Source organism: Balaenoptera ricei, chromosome 3 (genome assembly GCF_028023285.1).
Source record: "Balaenoptera ricei isolate mBalRic1 chromosome 3, mBalRic1.hap2, whole genome shotgun sequence".
Taxonomy (NCBI): Eukaryota; Metazoa; Chordata; class Mammalia; order Artiodactyla; family Balaenopteridae; genus Balaenoptera; species Balaenoptera ricei.
Window position 1 is genome coordinate 171,166,409 of NC_082641.1, and position 18,776 is coordinate 171,185,184.

The 18,776-nt window shown below is 46.0% G+C and overlaps 1 protein-coding gene across 2 annotated transcripts; it reads left to right on the forward strand.

Moving 5' to 3' along the window:
* Positions 1 to 882: 882 nt before the first annotated feature.
* Positions 883 to 11,295, forward strand: SMIM7 (small integral membrane protein 7). Of its 2 annotated transcripts, XM_059918170.1 has the most exons (5): positions 883 to 980; positions 1,062 to 1,103; positions 1,602 to 1,654; positions 5,717 to 5,807; positions 10,246 to 11,295. In XM_059918170.1, exons 1-5 carry the CDS (start codon positions 955 to 957, stop codon positions 10,259 to 10,261), a joined length of 228 nt encoding a protein of 75 aa, XP_059774153.1. In that variant the 5' UTR covers positions 883 to 954; the 3' UTR covers positions 10,262 to 11,295. The 2 variants fall into 2 exon arrangements, with proteins under 2 accessions (XP_059774153.1, XP_059774152.1); XM_059918169.1 differs by lacking the exons at positions 883 to 980; positions 1,062 to 1,103 and adding an exon at positions 1,110 to 1,502.
* The last annotated feature ends 7,481 nt before the right edge of the window (positions 11,296 to 18,776 follow it).

Here is an 18,776-nt window from a genome sequence, read left to right on the forward strand (position 1 = left end):
TGGCCTTGGGGCGGGGGGTGGGACCGTCCAGTCCCATGGAGCCCGGTCGGTCCAATGTCCCACACTCTGTCCCTCGGGCCATCACGACCCCATTCAGCCCAGCCAGGCGGGGTGCGGGGTCCCCGTGGAGTGTGAGTTGGACAGGGGATCTGTCCTTGGAGGGGGGCGGGATCCGTTCCTCACGGAGCCCACCCAGGAGGGACGGACCATTCAGGACCGCGCCCTTGGATCCGGACCTCCATCCCCCGTGGGACCAGATCAGTTGTGAACCCCATACTCCCGTGCCCCATAGGGTCCATTCGGTGAGGAGCCCCGTCCTCTATCGAGCTGTCATGATCCCAGCCCTCTGTAAATCATGATTTCTGTGCCGCGCAAGGAATCCCGTCCTCCGAGGGAACCGCTCAGTCGGGACCCCCGCCCCGGGTAGTGCCTGCCTACTGGGGATCCCGCCTTCCGTGAGGCCCAGGAGGAGGTCCTTTTGGAGTACAACAGTCGGGACGTCCATGCCCGGTAGAGCCCACTGCATCAGGACTCATTCTCCTATGCAGTTCAATGATCAGGGGGCACCGTTTCTCCAGAAGCCGCATCCGAGAGCCCAGCCCGGCAGAAGGGAAAGCTGCTGTGCTAGTGCTCTGGAGGGCTGGTCTCTCACGCATGCGCGAAAGGCTTCCAATCCGTTACCCAACCCTGCCCCCAGATGGCTCCGCCCCCTTGGATGACGTCATGCTGTCGCCCCGCCCTTTCTTGGTTACCCTCCCCAGCCTTCATAGCAAGGAGCGGCGCTCGCTCTTTCTTTAGGGGGCTCGGCCTGCAGAAGGCGGGACCCTGCCTGCCTTGGTCTTTGATTGGTCCAGCCCTCTCCAGAGCTGCTTCGAGATTGGTCGGCTCGTGTTCCTCTCCCCTCCCTTCCCGAGGCTTCCGCTTCCTGTTCTGACGGACGCTCCGGCCGTAACAATGATCGGGGACATCCTGCTCTTTGGGTAATTAGGGGGACCAGAGGATGGGACGTGAGGGCCCGACAGGGTGGGGACGGTACAGGTAACCGCATTCTCCCTCTGCAGGACGCTGTTGATGAACGCCGGGGCGGTGCTCAACTTCAAGCTGTGAGTAGGCCGCGTTGGACCGTGGCTCCATCCGGGGGACCCGTAGCCCCGCCTTCGCGAGCGTGTGCACGCCGTACGCCGCCGGCCCCGCCCCCAGGTCCCAGCCCCAAGTTCCGCCTCCAACCGGGTCCATCCTTTTGTGACTCTCCGCGCCGCCGAGGCTTGAACTGCGGACTCTCAGTTCCCGCGGGATCCCTCTGCTCGCACCCATGAGAGCCTCAGACCCATCCCCCGAGAATCTCTTAGCCCTAATCTGTACCCGCAGCCCCGCACCTGGCTCCCTCGAACCACTCTCTCCACCCCGTCGGTGGCTGCAGGCATGGCTGTGATTGGCTGGGCAAGGGGTGGCCCAGGGAACATCACTGAACCGCGCAAAAGAGGTCACACAGCAAACCAACGGTAGGGCTAGAGCTCCCCTCTGAGCTGGGGATCAGGGCCCGGGGACTAAGTGGTCTGTTTGTCCTACTGAAAGGGGTCACTGTCTGCTTCTCTTTGTAGGAAAAAGAAGGACACGCAAGGCTTTGGGGAGGAGTCGAGGGAGCCCAGCACAGGTAAGGCCTCCTTTCTGTACCCTGGAATTGGTACATTTCAGAGAGGACAGTTCCTTTTCACCAGTTTTCTTTTAGGGGTGTGTGTGTGTGTGTGTGTGTGTGAGTGTGTGTGTGCCTGAGTTTGTGCTGTTCCTTCTACCCACCTCTGTCATCCACTGCTTTCTCCTACCAGACCTCCCTGCATAGGTCAGCACTCATATCACTTCTTACAGTTATAATTTTCTTTTATGTATGCTGTCATTTGGCTAATATCCAGCTCTCACACTTGACCTTAAGCTCCAGAGAAGAGGCTCCAGCTTGTTTTGGCTCATCTGTGTCCTTGCAGTTCCAGCATTCCAGCATGAATGAATGAATGAGTGAATGAATGAACAGCCTATTGTTTCCAGAATGCTGTAGACCTGTTTGTTTAATTTTCAATTAGATTAGCTTTCAAATAAATCAGGAGATGTCATATAGAGATTCAGACGTATGATTTTTCAAGAAAAAATTGGAACATTCTACAAATTGGGGTTCAAGCGACCTTTTGACGCCTGTTGAATAGGAGTTGAGAAGGAGGACCCCACTGAAGCCGGGCCTGTGGCCTCTACCTCATCCCAGCCCCCGCCCCCTTATCTTTGTATCATTTCACATGCCTGGATCCTGGAGGCCCTAGAATATATACTTCCTGCTAAATTGACACATGTGACTATTTGGAGTCTAATGGGACCTGTACATGACTATTGTATCCATTCATTCATTCGTTCACCAAACATTTATTGAACACCTGCTCTGTACCAGCCACTGTGCTAGATGCTGGGGACACAGCAGGGAACAAGACAGAAGTCATTCCTGCCTTTGGGTTGTACTCCTATGGGGTGGGACAAACAGTCCCTAAACAAGGAACAGACAGTGAAGAAGAAGATGTCGGGAGGATAGCAATGGGGTTGCTGCTCTGGCTGGGTTGTGTGGAGGGAAGGCCCTCTGAGGAGGTGGCATTGCGGCCCAGGTGGTGGGTGCTATGATGGAGCATTGCATGAGGACAATAGGAACCCTAAGGGGCAGCGAATCTGAAGGCAGTCTGACAGCTCCCTTTATTGGGGGCCTGCCAGGTGGTGGCTGCCTTGTTAGGTACTTCCTATGGGTGTTTCACTCCACCTCCATTCCTAAAAGGTAAGGAGCATTTTCCCGTTTTACAGATGAGGAAACTCAGGCTCAGAGATGTGGCTCAACTTGTTTGTGGCCACACAGCAAATCAGCGACAGCACTGGGATTTGAGCCTGGGTTTTTCTGACTCCAGAGGTTGTCCTCTCAATCACTAGACTGTCCGTCTGTTCATTCATGCATTCATTCAGCAGCTGTATATGTTGCTTACCCACTACATGGAAGGCACTATTCCAGCCCCTGGGGCTGTGATCTATAGATCTGAGTTGGAGCTGTGGTAGGTGGGAGATTGGCCACGTGGGCTCGAAAGTGGCGGGAGCATTGGTGACAAGGATAGTCAGAACGGTGGCTTCCCTCTGATCGGGGGCTCCCTGCTAGGCTCCTTCAGACTAGGACTCTGTGTTGGCAGTTGACCCTGTAGATCATGCTCCTCTCCCTCCATCCTCTGCCTGGCTGATCCCTAATATCACAGTGGCTTCATTTATTGAGAGTGTCCTGTAAGGCACTGTGCTGCAGCCTTCACAGTCCCCCATCATCCCCATTTACACAGGAGGAAACTGGGGCACATGTAGGCCCACGTCACCTCTGTGGAAGGTCAGTAAACTCCAGCCCATGTTTTATTTGGCTGCGTTGGGTCTTCGTTGCTGTGCGCTGGCTTTCTGTAGTTGCGGGAAGCCCGGACTACTCTTCATTGCAGTGCGTGGGCTTCTCATTGCAGTGGCTTCTCTTGTTGCGGAGCATGGGCTCTAGGCGTGCGGGCTCTAGAGCACAGCCTCAGTAGTCATGGCGCACGGGCTTAGTTGCTCCACGGCATGTCGGATCTTCCCGGACCAGGGATCAAACCCGTGTCCCCTGCATTGGCAGGCAGATTCTTAATCACTGCACCACCAGGGAAGTCCCCAGCTCACGTTTAAGGTTGGAGTTCACAGTTTCCCAGTGAGACTTACTCTGACCCCACCCGCCTCCCAATGCATGCCAGGTTGGGTTCCCCCATTATAGCTCCCATGGCACTTGTCCTAGTGAATAATCAGGTGTGTGGTTACTTGCTTAGTATTTGTTCTCCCTGTGAGCTCCTTAGGGCAGGGACATGTGTCTCATTCCTTCCTGTATCCCCTGCACTCAGCTACTCCCTGGGATGAGTGGCCTTTAGTCAGCGTTTGTTCATGGTAAGAGAGGCTATTTTTGTGATCCTGGGCTCAGAGAAGGGCCTTGCCAAGCAGTGCCTTGCAGACATTCTGGGAATGGATCTGTCTCTGACATTTGCAGTCTGTGCTGGGCCAACACTTATACAGGGTATGCTGCTACGTGTCGCTAACCCTGTGGCATGGACAGCACTGGACTTGTCTAAACCATGTAGAGCAAGACCTTGTGCTCTTCATGCGCTTGGATGGTGCAGCAGTGCCAGGTGGTGGTCATGTTGGGTTGCTGTGGAAGTTTCTGAGCTCCTGCCCGGTGTTCCATCTCTGGTCTGTGGATGACACTTTGGGTAACACCCTTGTAGATCATCTAATCTGGATCCGTTCATTTCATTCTGGAGGCCTCAAGAGGCTGGGCAATCAACTCAGAACCCCAGAGGAAGGTCCTGGAACCCGAGTCTCTGGAGTCTTCTTTTTTAATTAATTAATTAATTGCTGCGTTGGGTCTTTGTTACTGCGCACGGGCTTTCTCTAGTTGCGGCGGGGGCGGGGTACTCTTCGTTGCAGTGTGCGGGCTTCTCATTGTGGTGGCTTCTCTTGTTGCAGAACACGGGCTCTAGGTGCGTGGGCTCAGTAGCTGTGGTTCGCAGGCTCTAGAGTGCAGCCTCAGTAGTTGTGGCGCACGGGCTCGGTTGCTCCACGGCATGTGGGATCTTCCCCAACCAGGGCTGGAACCCGTGTCCCCTGCATTGGCAGGCGGATTCTTAACCACTGTGCCACCAGGGAAGTCCTTCTGGAGTCTTAATGTACCAAATACCTTCTTCTTGGAGTGGTTTCTGTTCGTTGGCATCAGAGGGGACTAGAGTTAGTCGTCACCAAAGCATAACTCCCATTCTACTTGCCTGAATTAGTATGCTTTTTCAGTTGTAAACACTGAAAACCAGCTCAAAGTGGCTAAAGCAAATTGAAACATCGAAGGGTAGAATGGTCCTTGGGCACATGTGGATTCAGGGCTTAAACTGGCTCTCCAGCTTGTGACCCTCCCCAGCTCTCTTTTCCTCCTGGGTTGGTTTTACTATCAGGCTGGCTTGTGTTGACAAAGGTGACCCTAGAGCAGGGCTTGGCACATTTTTCTGTAGAAGGCCAGATCATGAATAGTTTAGGCTTTGTGGGCCGTAGAGTCTCTGGTGCAACAGTTCACCTCTGTAAGTTGAAAGTAGTCATGGATAATATGTAAATGAGTGGACATGACTGTATTTTAATAAAACTTTATGGCTGTTGAAATTTGAATTTCATGTAATTTTTGTGGCTCACAAATACTTTGTTGTTGTTTTTTTTAACCATTAAAAAATATAAAAAACATTCTTCACTCATGGGCTATACAGAAATAGGTGGCAGAGGCCAGCTTTGGCCTACAGGCCATGGTTTGCACCCTGCCTTAGAGGACTGGGCTTACATCTTTGCAGTCCAGCTAGCCTGGCAGAAAGCAGGTGCCTCTTTCCCGGTAGTTCAGGCAAAAGTCCCAGGGCTGGCTCTCATTGGACAGACTGGGGTCACGTGCCCTTCCCTGAGCCAATCGGAGGCTGAGTGCTTGGTCCTCTCAGGGGGTTGGTCAGTGGCAGCTATAGCCTGAGTGCTCAGGGCTGGGGAACAGAGGTGGCCCAAATGAAAAGCCATGCTGCCATTGGAACATGGGGGCAGTGGGTGTGGGGTGGGTAGAAGCACACTGCAGCAGTGACAACAGAAATGTTAGCACTGCTTGTGAAAATGCTTTCTGACTTTCCAGGTGACAACATCCGGGAGTTCTTGCTGAGCCTCAGATATTTTCGAATCTTCATCGCCCTATGGAATGTCTTCATGATGTTCTGCATGATCGTGTAAGTCCAGCCCGCCTCTCTCCTTCGTTGTCATTATCCTCAGGGTCGTTCTCTAGGATGACCCTCTGATGGTCGTTTTCTGTCCTCACAGTCTGCACTTTTGTGTCATGCTTTCTGCTTTCAAAGTAAGAACTCTCCACACTAGAGAGGAAACTGGGGTCTATAGGAATTAAACTATGTCACTGCAGTCCAGGCTGGAGCTTCGATTGGAACATGGTGTTCTTCACGTCCTGGCTGTGCCCGGTGCCTCAGCAGAGGCTGCCAAGAGATGCCTTCCCCTGAGCCCATGGCTCCATCACCCCTCGCCAGCTCTGTGGATTGTGCTTAGCCTATACTTGACTTTGACCAAAGTGGAAAATACGTCTTGAAAGGCTAGCGTGCTGCCGGGTCTTGCTCCCAGCCTGCTGGAAGCCAGCAGAAGTGTATTCAGGCTTTATTTCTGCTTTTTATGCCTATTTTATTTTCTCATTAGGCTAAAAAAATCCAATTGGATTGGTTTTCCTTTCAGTGTCAGGACCATGCTGTTAGTGAATTATGAGACTCATAGTAAACAGACTCAGGGAAAAAAACAAGGAGAATCTGGGGTTCTGGGCCAGGCTGTGCCCATCTCCATGTGCTTCCCCTAAAGAGGAAGAGAGTGAAAAGTTGGCTGTCTTGAGTCATTGAGATGCTGAATTTGGGGTTGCTGTGCGGTCCTTGTGCCAGCCCAGTGGCTGTTTGAGGGGATGATTCCAGGACTTAGGAGATCGGGGGAGGAGGGGTTTCTGTGCTGCTGAAAAGTATTTTAGAGCCCAGAATGAGGGCTGTAATGTATGCCCAGAGAGGCCCTTTTTGGGAGCTCACATGAGGCCTGCCTAGGTACAGAGAGGGCTCATGAAGAGATCAAGGAATTCGCAGAAGAGTGTAGGAAGTATAACTAGCTCTCACAGGAAGTAGAAGTGTTGGGGGGCTCCTCCAGCCTTTGTCTCTCTAGATTCCCACCTATCCATTCATTCATTTATTTATTCAGAACTGTCTTTTGAGGGCTGTGCTCTGGGATTACAGTTGAGACCAAAACAGCCATAGTCCCTGCCTTCAGCGAATGCACAGAATAACAGGGATGTAAAATAAGCAAATAGGGGGAAAAATCAGTTGTGAGGTGGAGAATTGGAAGGGGGCTCGCAGTTTAGGAGGGTCAGGGAGAGGTTCTCTGAGAAGATGCCATTCAAATCAAGACCTACAGAATGAGAGGAAGCCTGCCATTTGCAGAGCTGGAGAGAGGCACAGTAGCACCAGAAGCAGCATTGGCAAAGGTCCTGGGGCAGAGAAGAACTCGGTGTGTTTTCATCATTTTGTTCTTTTCTGTCCATTGGCTTCATCGTCCTCTCTTACCTAACTAGCTACTTTTACTGCTCTACCTGCTGGCCTGTGACCAGGATGGTAGCCTCAGGCTTTGTGACCTCCCAGCTCAGCCCAAGGCTAGCTTAGCCCGTAGCCCAGTGTCCTGATTTTGATTTCTGGGAATATCTAGGTGTCACCCAGATCTACTTGGATTGGGGGTTCCTGCTTCCAGCCACATAGGTCAGGGGTCAGCAAACCACAGCTCATGGGCCAAATCTACCCTCTGCCTATTTTCATGAATGAAGTTTTCATGAATGGAGCCCATGTCTGTCACTGCTTTTGCACTACAATGGCAAGGTTGGACCATTTTGGCAGGCTTACAAAGCCTGAACTACTTACTGTGTAGCTTTTTACAGATCCCTGACCTAGGCCAGCTCTTTCAGCACATGCCGTGAGTGAGGGAAGCTTCTCTCCAGAAAGGGCTCTGTCAGGGAGGCAGAGACTGGCTTTTTCAGGATATCAAAAACTGGAAATCACCTAAGTCTCCAAGAACAGGAGGAGAGTCAGGTAACTCGAAGGACACCCATACGACCAACTGACACAACACCATCATTGATAATGTGCCTGAAGGTCCTGTCTACACAGGAGAATGGTTTGAAAGTAAAGAAGGTCGGGTGTCACCTGTATGCACACTCTGGTGTCAGTTGTGACTTGCACGCAGTAAACATTGAATAAATGCTGAGTGAGTGTGTGAGGGAAATAACTTCCAGTGAGAGAGTTGGAAGGATCTACTCCAGACTGTCCACGGAGGTGACCGTGCTGTGATTGCTGAGGAAGTTAGTGGGCTCAAGGGGTAGTTTGCTATTCCCTGTACTCATTTCTGTATTGTTGGAGCTGAGCGCAATTGGAAATTTTAAAAAGTCATAAAAAACTTGAAATACAGGGAGAAAGGTGTCTGAACGTTTAGAGATCAAGGGCACTGATATCTGCGACTTTGAAACATGAAAAATAAGGTAGATGGATCAATGGATAGATACACAGTAAAGCAAAGCATTAATTGAAGGTGGTGTGTATGTGGGTGTTTGCTGAACTGTTATAACTCTTCTATATGTTGAAATCTTCATTAAAAAAGTATGGGCGGGGAGAAGATAGGGAGAAAATGAGAGTGTCAAACCATGGAAAAGGGTTTTAATAAGTAAAAAGTGGAAGTCAGTCTTCACAATTCAGTGTTTTGTAGTATTTTCATATGGTTGTGCAACCGTCACTACTCTCTAATTCTAGAATATTTCCATCCCCCCCAAAGGGAAACCCAGTACCCATTAAGTATTTCCTTCCCATTCCTCCCTCCCCCAGCCTTGGGCAACCATTGATCTCCTTTCTGTCTCTATGGATTTGCCTATTCTGGGTATTTCATGTTGATGGAATCATACAGTATATGGCTTTTTGTGTCTGGCCTCCTTCATTCAGCATAATGTCTTCTAGACTCTTCCACGTTGTAGTGTTTATCAGTATTTCATTCCTTTCTGTGGCTGAATAATAGTCCATTGTATGGATATGCCACAGTTTGTTTATCTGCTCATCAGTTGATGGATATTTGCAATGTTTCCATTTTGAATAATGCTGATATAAACATCTGTGTACAAGTTTTTGTGCAGACTTAAGTTTTCAGTTTTCTGGTATATAACCAGGAGTGGAATTGCTGGGTCATATGGTAACTATATTTATCTTTTCGAGAAACTGCCAGACTATTTTCCAAAGTAGCTGCAGCAGTTTACATTCCCATCAGCAGGGTATGAGGGGTCCAGTTTCCCCACATCCTTGCCAATACTTGCTATTGTCAGTTTTTTTGATTATAGCCATCCTAGTGGATGTGAAGGTTGATTTGCATTTCCCCAATGGTTAATGACATTGAGCTTTCATGTGTTCATTGGCTATTTGTATATCTTCTTTGGTGAAATGTCTTCAGATCCTTTGCCCATTTTTTAGTTAGGTTATTACTGAATTGTAGTTCTTTTTATGTTCTGGATGCCAGTGCCTTATCAGATATATGATTTGCAAGTATTTCCTCCCATTCGGTGGATTATCTTTTCAGTTTTTTGATGGTGTCATTTGAAGCGCAAAATTCTACAATTTTGATTAAGTCCGATGTATCTATTTCTTTTGTTGCTTGTTCTGTTTGTGTTATAGCTAAGAAGTCATTGCCTAACCCAAGATTATAAGGATTTACCCCTAAGTTTTCTTCTAAAAGTTTTGTAGTTTTAATAGTAGGTCTGTGATCCACTTTGAGTTAATTTTTGTATATGGTGTGAGGTAGGGATGCAACTTCATTCTTTTGCATGTGGTGACCCAGTTGTTCCTGCCCCATCTGTTGTTATTTTTTCAAATAACCTTTTTATTTTGGAAAGAGTTTAGATTTATAGAAATGTTGCAAAGGTAATACAGAGAGTTCCTGTATACAATTGAGCCTTGAACAACATGGGGGTTAGGGGTGCTGACCCTCCTCACAGTCGAAAATCTGAGTATAACTTTACAGTTGGCTGTCCGTATCTGCAGTCCTGCTTCCATAGATTCAACCAACCTTGGATTGTGTAGTACTGCAGTATTTACTATTGAAAAAAATCCACGTATAACTGGGCTGGCGCTGTTCAAACCTGTGTTGTTCAAGGGCCAACTGTGTATCTTTTTAACAATTCTGTGGTTTTCCCCTGTAGGCCTGTATCATAACCTATTCCCAAACTTCATGAACATTTATACAGTTTCTAGGCCTTTTCTATTCCAGATTTTCTTCAGTTAACAGAGTTATCTCTAATAATCGTTTGTTTACTCAAAGGTCTTTTTATTTATGAAAGTCACCACTGACTTGCAGTGATAGAGAATGGGCTAAAATAAAATGTTAGATTCATATCAAGTAGATACTTTTTAAAAGAGTTACTTTTTTTTTAAGTGTACAGTTTGGCAGCGGTGTGTTCACATTGTTGTGTAACAAAGAATTACTTACAAAATCAGAAAATGATGTAAAATAATCTTAGTGATAGTAACCAGAAAATATTTCCTGAAAGTGTTTTCAAGGCAACCGCTTCCCATCCTCATGGATGTTTCTGCCCTCTGACTTTTCCAGGCTCTTTGGCTCCTGAGCTCCAGATACAGAACCAGAAACCTTCTCAGAGTGTCTCTTCCTCCATTCCTGACGACTTCAAGAATGTTTCTGCCCAGAAAACCGGTGACCTTCCCAGAAAGTCCAAGCTTGTGGTGGGTGGAAAAAATGTTCGCCAAGATGAGCACAGTTTCCCAGCCACGTCACTGTTTTCTTTTCAAAGATATTTTCACTTTGATCTCTGCCTTGAAATGCTGTCTACTTAAAAGAGTTTGAAGGGTGTTTATGTGAGGGGCTGTGGTATCTAGATTGTTTAATCAGATCAGAATCCTTCTTCTACCAAACTTTCACTGGAAACCCATTTCTGGGTATTTCTTGGTTTGTTTTTAATAACCATCCTTTTTTGGTTCAAATTATACAGATTTTTAAAAATCTTCTTTATCCAGGGATCTGAAGCAGAAAGGTTGGCTTTTAAGTTTGATGCACCCTCTTATTGGGCTGCATTTGTGAGGAATGAACAAGTTCATAGTTGCTGCGTCTGTGTCCAAATTCCTTCCCCATCCCAATGGGCTCTGCTTGGCCACTCCATGCTGCTGAGGTTGTCCCCAGGGCTTGAAGGGTGAAGTGTTATGGGTTCCTGTGGAAGAGAGGTGCAGAGCAGTTGGCAGGGTGGATGGGGGTTTTATGAGAAACTTTGCCTTGCCTTGAAGCCCTCTATTAAAGTAACTTTTGGGGCCATTAATTGTATAGTTTCTAGAATGAGAGTGATTTATGTGGTGATATTGGGACTCAGTTCTGAAAGCTTGGGTTTTGGGGTCTGCTTTTCAAGTGGATGATTTCAAGGTTGAAAAACAAGCCTCATTGGAGGAAATACAGCATTTTGCATAGAAGCTTCTCTGGTTTAATCGCCAACATGACACTTGGGTGGTCAGTGCCCGGATCCTACAGGTGTTTGATTTATTTGTTGTGGTTTTTGAAATCCTAACTTGCAGGTAACCTGGTGGGAGGAATAAGTAAATATGCAGGCTCTTAGAACTAAACAGCATTGAAAATAAAGCTCATTTATGAAAAGGACCTTTTGTTTATACATTTTTTAACCAAGAAGTCCTTTGTAAATTTTTTTTATTTTTGTTACTTTCATCGGGTTTTTTTTTTAAATTATTGAATATAGTTGATGTAAAATGTGTTAATTTCTACTGTAGAAGTTGACTTTCAGTTTGAGTTGTTTCAAATTACACTGTGGGAAACACCTAGGATTCATTTATTGTGGAGGCTGTCAAAAAGTCAGAAAAGAGGCAACGTTAGATACTCCTTTTCAGTTTTTGTTCAATAAATGTTGGGCAGGAATTGGGCAAATACGATTTTGACGGGCTGCACCTGGAAGAATCGAACGAGTTAGTGATAATGGTGGGATTTTGCTAGGCCAGGGTCAAGTCCACTTGTCCTCCTGCTCAGCTAATTCATTCTACTTCATAGCTTCTGTAATTTATTTCCTTGTCAAATCTGGGCCGAGTATCACCCCGTGGTTTGTAAGTAGCAGGGAACAGAGCTGCTGAATCGAGCTTCGCGCAGGCCGGTGTTCTTGTCAGCAGGAACGGATGTGCCAAGATCTTGGCTGGTCAATCCTCAAGCCATATGAATGATGTGAGGAAACCTCCCTGCCTTATTCAGACCGGCGCTGAGGTTTCAATTTGTGTGCATTTGTGTGTCGTGGGGATGAATCGAGCTCGGAGAAGAGAATGCTGTCATTAAGATTTTGTTTCAATAGTTGTATTTTTCACCAGAGAACTATTTTCTCATTGTTCAGTTCTTATAAGCAGTGGAGCTATGGGGGATGCACATCAAAGGCTGTTGTCCATTTTTAAAGTGGCAGCTCATGGGTGTTTATCTTTAGGAGGCTTTTCAAGAACCCGCATTGGCACCAAAGGTTACCCAAGTTTGAATTTTGAGTGCGTAGGGTCCTACAGCTTGTAAGTGCTCATGTTCTGGGTCAGTTAGATGTGGGTTCAAATCCCATATCTGCTTCTTGCTCATGGGGCCTTGGCTGGTTATTTCTCCTCTCTAAGCCTCAGTTTCCACATCTTTAAAATAGGCCTGAAAGTCAAACCTACTGGTGTTATTAAAAAGTTCAGTGAACTTGAAGGTGAGCCAGGTGCTTGACTGGGTGGTACCCAGTAAGCACTCAGTACCTATGGGTGTCCTCACTGCCCGAATTTTCTCTCTTCTTGCCTACATTCATTCAAGCAGTCCACACACAGACCGTTAAAGGAGCAATCACATCATTAAAAAAAATTGGAGGCAATTTCCAGCATGGAAAACCTTTTCCTGTCTTCCCATCCCTTTTCTAGCATTTTTCTTATACGTATTGGTATATTCGACATAGTTCCAACAGCAGTAAGGCAGTTTGGGTTCTGCTGTTTTCTTTTCTTTTTTTTAAGTTAAAATATAGTTGATTTACAATGTTTCAGGTGTACAGCAAAGTGATTCGGTTATACATATATATATATATATTCGTTTTCCTATTCTTTTCCATTATAGGTTTTTACAAGGTGTTGAATGTAGTTCCCTGTGCTATACAGTAGATCCTTGTTGTTTATCTATTTTATGTATAGTAGTGTATATCTGTTAATCCCAAACTCCTAATTTATTCCTTTCCCCTTTGGTGACCATAATTTTTTTTCCATGTCTGTGAGTCTCTGCTGTTTTCATTTTGACATTATTTCCTTCATATTTTCTGGGCTGCCAGAGAGGCTTCATGGGTCTCATTTTTAACTGTCGTGCAGCGTCAATAAATCTCTTTTTAACCTTGGCCCTCTCATATGTACTTTGAACTTGTACTTTATCCGCTGTTATAAATGCCACTGCGGTCACCATTGTTGTGACCTTTGCTGGCTTCCCTCACTGGTACTTCCCAGAGTACCCGGGAAGGCTACATCGTCCTGTACCACCACTGTAGCCTTAGTGGCTTTTGTTTGTTTTATTTTGTTTTAAAGTTTCTTACTACCAATGCATGTTCATTGTAGAAAAATTATGAAGTCCAGCTTTGCTGTAAGGGAAAAAATCACCCGTAATCACTTTTCCCCAGAGAGCATCACTCTGGGTACACATTCCTCTGGCTCTTTCTCTATGCATGTGCACTGGGTATGGTAGATACCTTTTCTCTGTCCAGATGGTATCTTTGTATCTTCCGGCCTGCTTTTCTCACCTGATAATATGAGCACATTTCTGTATTTTTACCATTCTTAATAATTGCAAATAAGCCATTGTAAGGACATACCATAATTAATTAACTAGTCCCCAGCTGATGGAGACTTGAGTTGTCTCTAGCGTTTGTCTATTATAAATAACACAGCAGTGAACATCTCGGTGTATCATCCCTAATGGCTTTTTGGGGTCACTTTAAAAAAGAGAGCCCTACTCAATATCTTGTAATAACCTATAATGGAAAGGAATCTGAAAAATCTATATATAGTATGTATTTATGTATTACTGAATCACTTTGTGGTACACTTGAAACTAACACAACATTGTAAATTATATTTCAATTAAAAAAACTGATATAAAAAAAAAACAGTCCACCTTAAAAAAAAGAAGGGATGGTAAAATGACTAAACTTATTAAAGAAACTTGCTTTTAGAAAAAAAAAGAGAAATCCACGTTGACAGCTTTAGGCTAAGAACCCCCAGCCCCCAAAAACGCATCTTTGACAACTTACTTCTTTGTTTACTTAATGTTCATTCGTTCCTATGTATGTATGTTTATGCATACGTACATACATCTCAAAGACCTGGGTTCTAAGTCCATATCATCTCTGACTGGGAGTGATGTCCAGCCACTTAAGTAGATTAACTTTGCTTAATCTGTGAGTAAGGATGAGGTTTTCAGCTCCACCCAGATAACTGTTTCTTTATGACATCACACCAGCTGGCTTTCCACCTTGGCCTTGGTAGTTAAGGATCTTAACCACCATCTAAGTAATAAATAAATGCCCACTATTGCTCATCCTGGAGAACGTTACATAGAGTTGCTGCCAAGGTGAGAAGCCGCACGTGGAGAACAAAAAGAAGGTAGAAATGTGCAGCACAAGCCCTGGATGCAAACTTTGGGGTTCACATTGGGTATACCCCCTTTTGCTTAGTCCACGCTTGCCGTGTTGAGGAGTGAACCCCGTCTCCTTTCTCTAGGTTTCTCGTTGCACTTCAGTTCCAGATGCTCTAGAGCAGAACTCAGAAACTAGGGCCTGCCAGCCAAGTCTGGCCCACTGCTTGTTTTATTGGTACCCAGCCACACCCCTTTGGGTATGTGCTGTCTCCGGTGGCTTTGGCTGCTTTCCTGCTACAGTGGTAGAGTCGCGACAGAGACTGGCCCACATAGCTGAAAGTACTGGCAGTCTGGCCCATTTACAGAACAAATTCGCCGACCCCTGAGCGAAGGGATGATGGAGAGTCTCAAGGTGCCCCTTCCTCCCAAAGCCACTCAGGTGAAATAGTCTGCATGCCTTGTGGTCTGGATTTTAATAAAGACATGTACAAACTTGCTGAAAATGGAGCTGGCCATTCTCAAGTGATGTGGTTAACAGAGCAAACCCAGTTTTACTTCTTTGGATAGTTAGGGAAGAAATCTCTCCGGGCTTCCTGGGATTCCTCTTAAGTAGCAGTGAGAGATGTGATAATGAGATTGGCTCTCCTCTGAAGTGGTTAGATTAGAAAAGTCAACGAGGCATTTCCTTTTCGTGTCAACCATTTTTATTATCTCCTTCTTAACCAAATTTGAGTTTATGAAATATTTGACAAACCATCAGGAAAACCTGATGTTTTCCCGCATTGATGAAAGACGAGTGCTGTTTGTGTATAAAGCAAAAGGCATGCTATTAAAAAAAAAAAAAGACGTAAATTCTACTTGGGGGTTTGTTTTCACCATTCCCTTGATTTTCATTATGCAGAAGGAAGGCACTTTATCCCCTTCAAGCTCCTTTCTGGCACTTGAGAGTTCCTAGAAATGAGTTTGGTAATAGCAAGTGTTCCTGGATAAGAAATTGGGCAAAGGGATCTGTAGCAAATTGGAAATTCAAAGTCCACATTTTTCAATAAGAAAACGGCAAGGGCTCATCATCGTCTGGCTCTGTGGCTTTCTTTTTGGCCAATTGGGTGGTTTTGGATTAGACCAGGGGTTAGCAAGCTGCTGCCCACATCTGGCTCCCCGCCTGTCTTTTTACTGCCCACCACCTGTCTCTTCATGGCCCGGAAGGCAGAATGGTATGTTTTTAAATGGTTGAAAAACAAATCAAGATGAAAATGGAAGGAAATTCACGTTTCTTTGTCCATACGGTTTTATGGGAACTCTGTCACACCCACTTGTTTGTGTATCGTCAGTGGCTGCTTTCAAGCTGCAAGGACAGACTTGAGTCCTTGGGACAGAGACCATCTCACCCACAAAACTGTGAACATATTAACTGGCTGACTTTTCATGGAAAGATTGCCAACCCCTGGACTAGACAATTAAAAAAAAAAAAAAAGACATCTTATGGGTGGTTCATATTCATCTGTGTTTAGTTTGCATTATTGTGGCTGTTAGTGGTAAATATGGGCCACAAGAATATATATATATATATATATATATATATATATATATATATATATGTATATATATATATGTATATGTATATATACACACACACATACACATACATAGAGAGACAGAGACTGTGCTTGGGGAGTTTGTAGAAGTTATTTTAGAGGGAGTAAAGCTTGGGTGCATCTAATTAGAGTTTATTATGTGAATCAGGGAAAAAAGTGTAAAAGAGGGTTGTGGCGGAAAGCAAGATGGAGGTCTGGCTCAGACCTGGCCTCTGTCACTTACAGAGTGTGACATGGGGCAGCATCTTGGCTTGTTTGTGCCTCCATATCCTTGTCTATGATACAGAGACAGCCTTGACATGTGTCTGTAACCTGCCTGATGTGGGGCAGGCACTCAAAAAGTGGTGGTCTTTTCATCAGGGTCAGTACATTTATTAAAAGACATTCTCAACAGGGTTTTGTGAGGCTTAAATGAGATGGTGTTTTAGTCTGCTCAGGCTGCCATAACAAAATGTCACAGACTGGGTGACTTAAACAAAAGACATTTCTTTTCTCATGGTTTCTGGAGGCTGCAAGTCCAAGATCAGGGTGTCAGTAGGGTTGGTTCCTGGTGAGGCCTCTTTCCTCAGCTTGCAGATTACCACCTTCTTGCTGTGTCCTCACATGGCCTTTCCTCTGTGTGCATCCCTGGGATTGCTTTCCCTTTTTTTTTTTTAATTTTTAAAATTTTGTTTTATTTATTTATTTTTGGCTGCGTTGCGTCTTCGTTGCTGCGCACGGGCTTTCTCTAGTTGCATGGAGTGGCAGCTGCTCTTCGTTGTGGTGCACAGGCTTGTCATTGTGGTGACTTCTCTTGTTGTGGAGCACGGGCTCTAGGCATGTGGGCTTCAGTAGTTGTGGCACGCGGGCTCAGTAGTTGTGGCTCGTGGGCTCTAGAGTGCAGGCTCAGTAGTTGTGGCACACAGGCTTAGTTGTTCCACGGCATGTGGGATCTTCCTGGACCAGGGATTGAACCCGTGTCCCCTGCATTGGCAGGCAGATTCTCAACCACTGTGCCACCTGGGAAGTCCAGGGGTCTCTCTTCTTATAAGGACACCAGCCATATTGGATCAGGAGCCCACCCTTATGACCTCATTTAACCTTAGTTACCTCTTTAAAGGTTCTGTCTCCACATACAGTTGAATTGGGAGTTGCAGCTTGAACATATGAATTTGGAGGGGGCACAGTTCAGTCCATAATAGATGGTCAAGGGTCTGGGCTGTAGTAGATATTCAATAGCTGTTAGTTTATCTACTTGGCTAATAGTATGCTTTGAAGCATTAAAAATTAAAAAAACAAAAAACCCCATGTGTCTAGGAAATCCGACCCTGAGAACTGCTAAGAATGGGCCTTGCCTCCTGTTGTTCCATGGTCAGTTATTTGCGTGGAAGTGAATGGTGGCTTCCACCACAGTGTCTCAGACTCTGATGTCCCCATGAATCTCCTGGGGCTCGTGGCGAAGTATGGATTCGACTTAGCAGGCTAGGGGCTCAGGCTGTGATTCTGTGTTTCTAATCAGCTCCCAGGGGAAGCCTGTGTAGCTGGTCTCTGGACCACACTCTGAGTAGCAAGGGCCTCTGCTATCTGTTCAGTAGCCACCAGCCACCTGTGGCTATTTCAGTTTCCATCTCAATGAATTAAAATGAAAAACCCAGTCCCCCAGTCACAAGTAGCTCCATTTCACATGCATTTCATGGCTGAAAGCTCTAATTGGGCAGCTCTGCATCTGAAAGAGAGGGTGGTAAGCTTTTTTAGTCAGGGGCCTGTATGAGTTTCCCTGTGGCTGCTGTGACAGATGGCCTTAGACTTCATGGCTTAAAACAATACATTTATTATCTTACAGTTCTGGAGGTCAGAAGTCCAAAACGGGTCTCAGTGGGCTAAAATCAAGGTGTTGGCAGAGCTGGTTCCTTCTAGAGGCTGTAGGGGAGAATCCGTTTCCCTGCCTTTTCCAGCTTTTAGGGGCTGCCCTCATCCTTGGTTTGTAGTCCCCTTCCTCCATCATCCAAGCCAGCAATGGCTGGTTGACTCTTTCTCATGACGCAATCTCTCTGATTCTGACATTTCTCCTTCCCTCTTCCCCATTTAAGACCCCTGTGGTTACACTGGGCCCACCAGGATAATTCAGGAACATCTCTCCATCTTAAGGTCAGCAGAGTAGCAACCTTCCTTCCATCTGCAACCTTAATTCTCCCTTGCCATCTAACACAATTTATTTACAGGTTCCGAGGATTAGGACGGGGCTATCTTTGGGGGCTGGGGCAGGGGGTGTTATTCTGCCAGACAGTAAATATTTTTGGCTTTGCAGACAACACCATCTCCAAACTACATGACTCGCATTTGCCACACACAAAACCAAGCAAACGCACAGGCCTGGCTGAGTGGTTTCTTTTCCTTTTTTCGTCTTTATCCTTCTCTTGGAAAATTTCAAACACACACAAAAGTAGACCAGTGCAGAGATTTCCATCAGGGAGTGGTTTTTCAATCTTGTTTCATACTTTGCTCTACTTGACTAATTGTCTACACTTTGCAAATATCTACTACTCGTGTAATCAGGAAAGAAAAAAAACCACAAAGAAGTAAACATCCGAGCATCCAGGAAACCTGAGGGAAAGCAACACTGCATTTTGAGGTTAAAAAGGAAAAAGATGCAAATAGAGCTTCTAGAACCTCCACCCTTTTCTGCACCTCCCTGATCCTGGGAAGCAGGCAGAGCTCAGGGTGTTCTCAGGGTAAGTGGGCTCTCAAATCGGATAGGCTTGCATGGGTCAGACCCTTTGAATAGAATCTGCTTGCTCGTGTCCCCTGACCTCTCCTCCTGAAACTGCACTAAGATAAGAGAATCTTGCCCAAGCCATTTGATACAATAATCCAGTTCTGCTTTAAGGCAAGTAAACTCTGGTTGCCTGGATGGGGGATGGGTGGTTCCCATGTCTGACC

Coding starts and splice junctions, on each gene's coding strand:
- SMIM7 (XM_059918169.1), top strand. CDS start 1,423: ATGGCTGTGATTGGCTGGGCAAGGGGTGGCCCAGGGAACATCACTGAA. Junction 1,503..1,601: donor GGTCACACAGCAAACCAACG/GTAGGGCTAGAG, acceptor TTCTCTTTGTAG/GAAAAAGAAGGACACGCAAG. Junction 1,655..5,716: donor GTCGAGGGAGCCCAGCACAG/GTAAGGCCTCCT, acceptor CTGACTTTCCAG/GTGACAACATCCGGGAGTTC.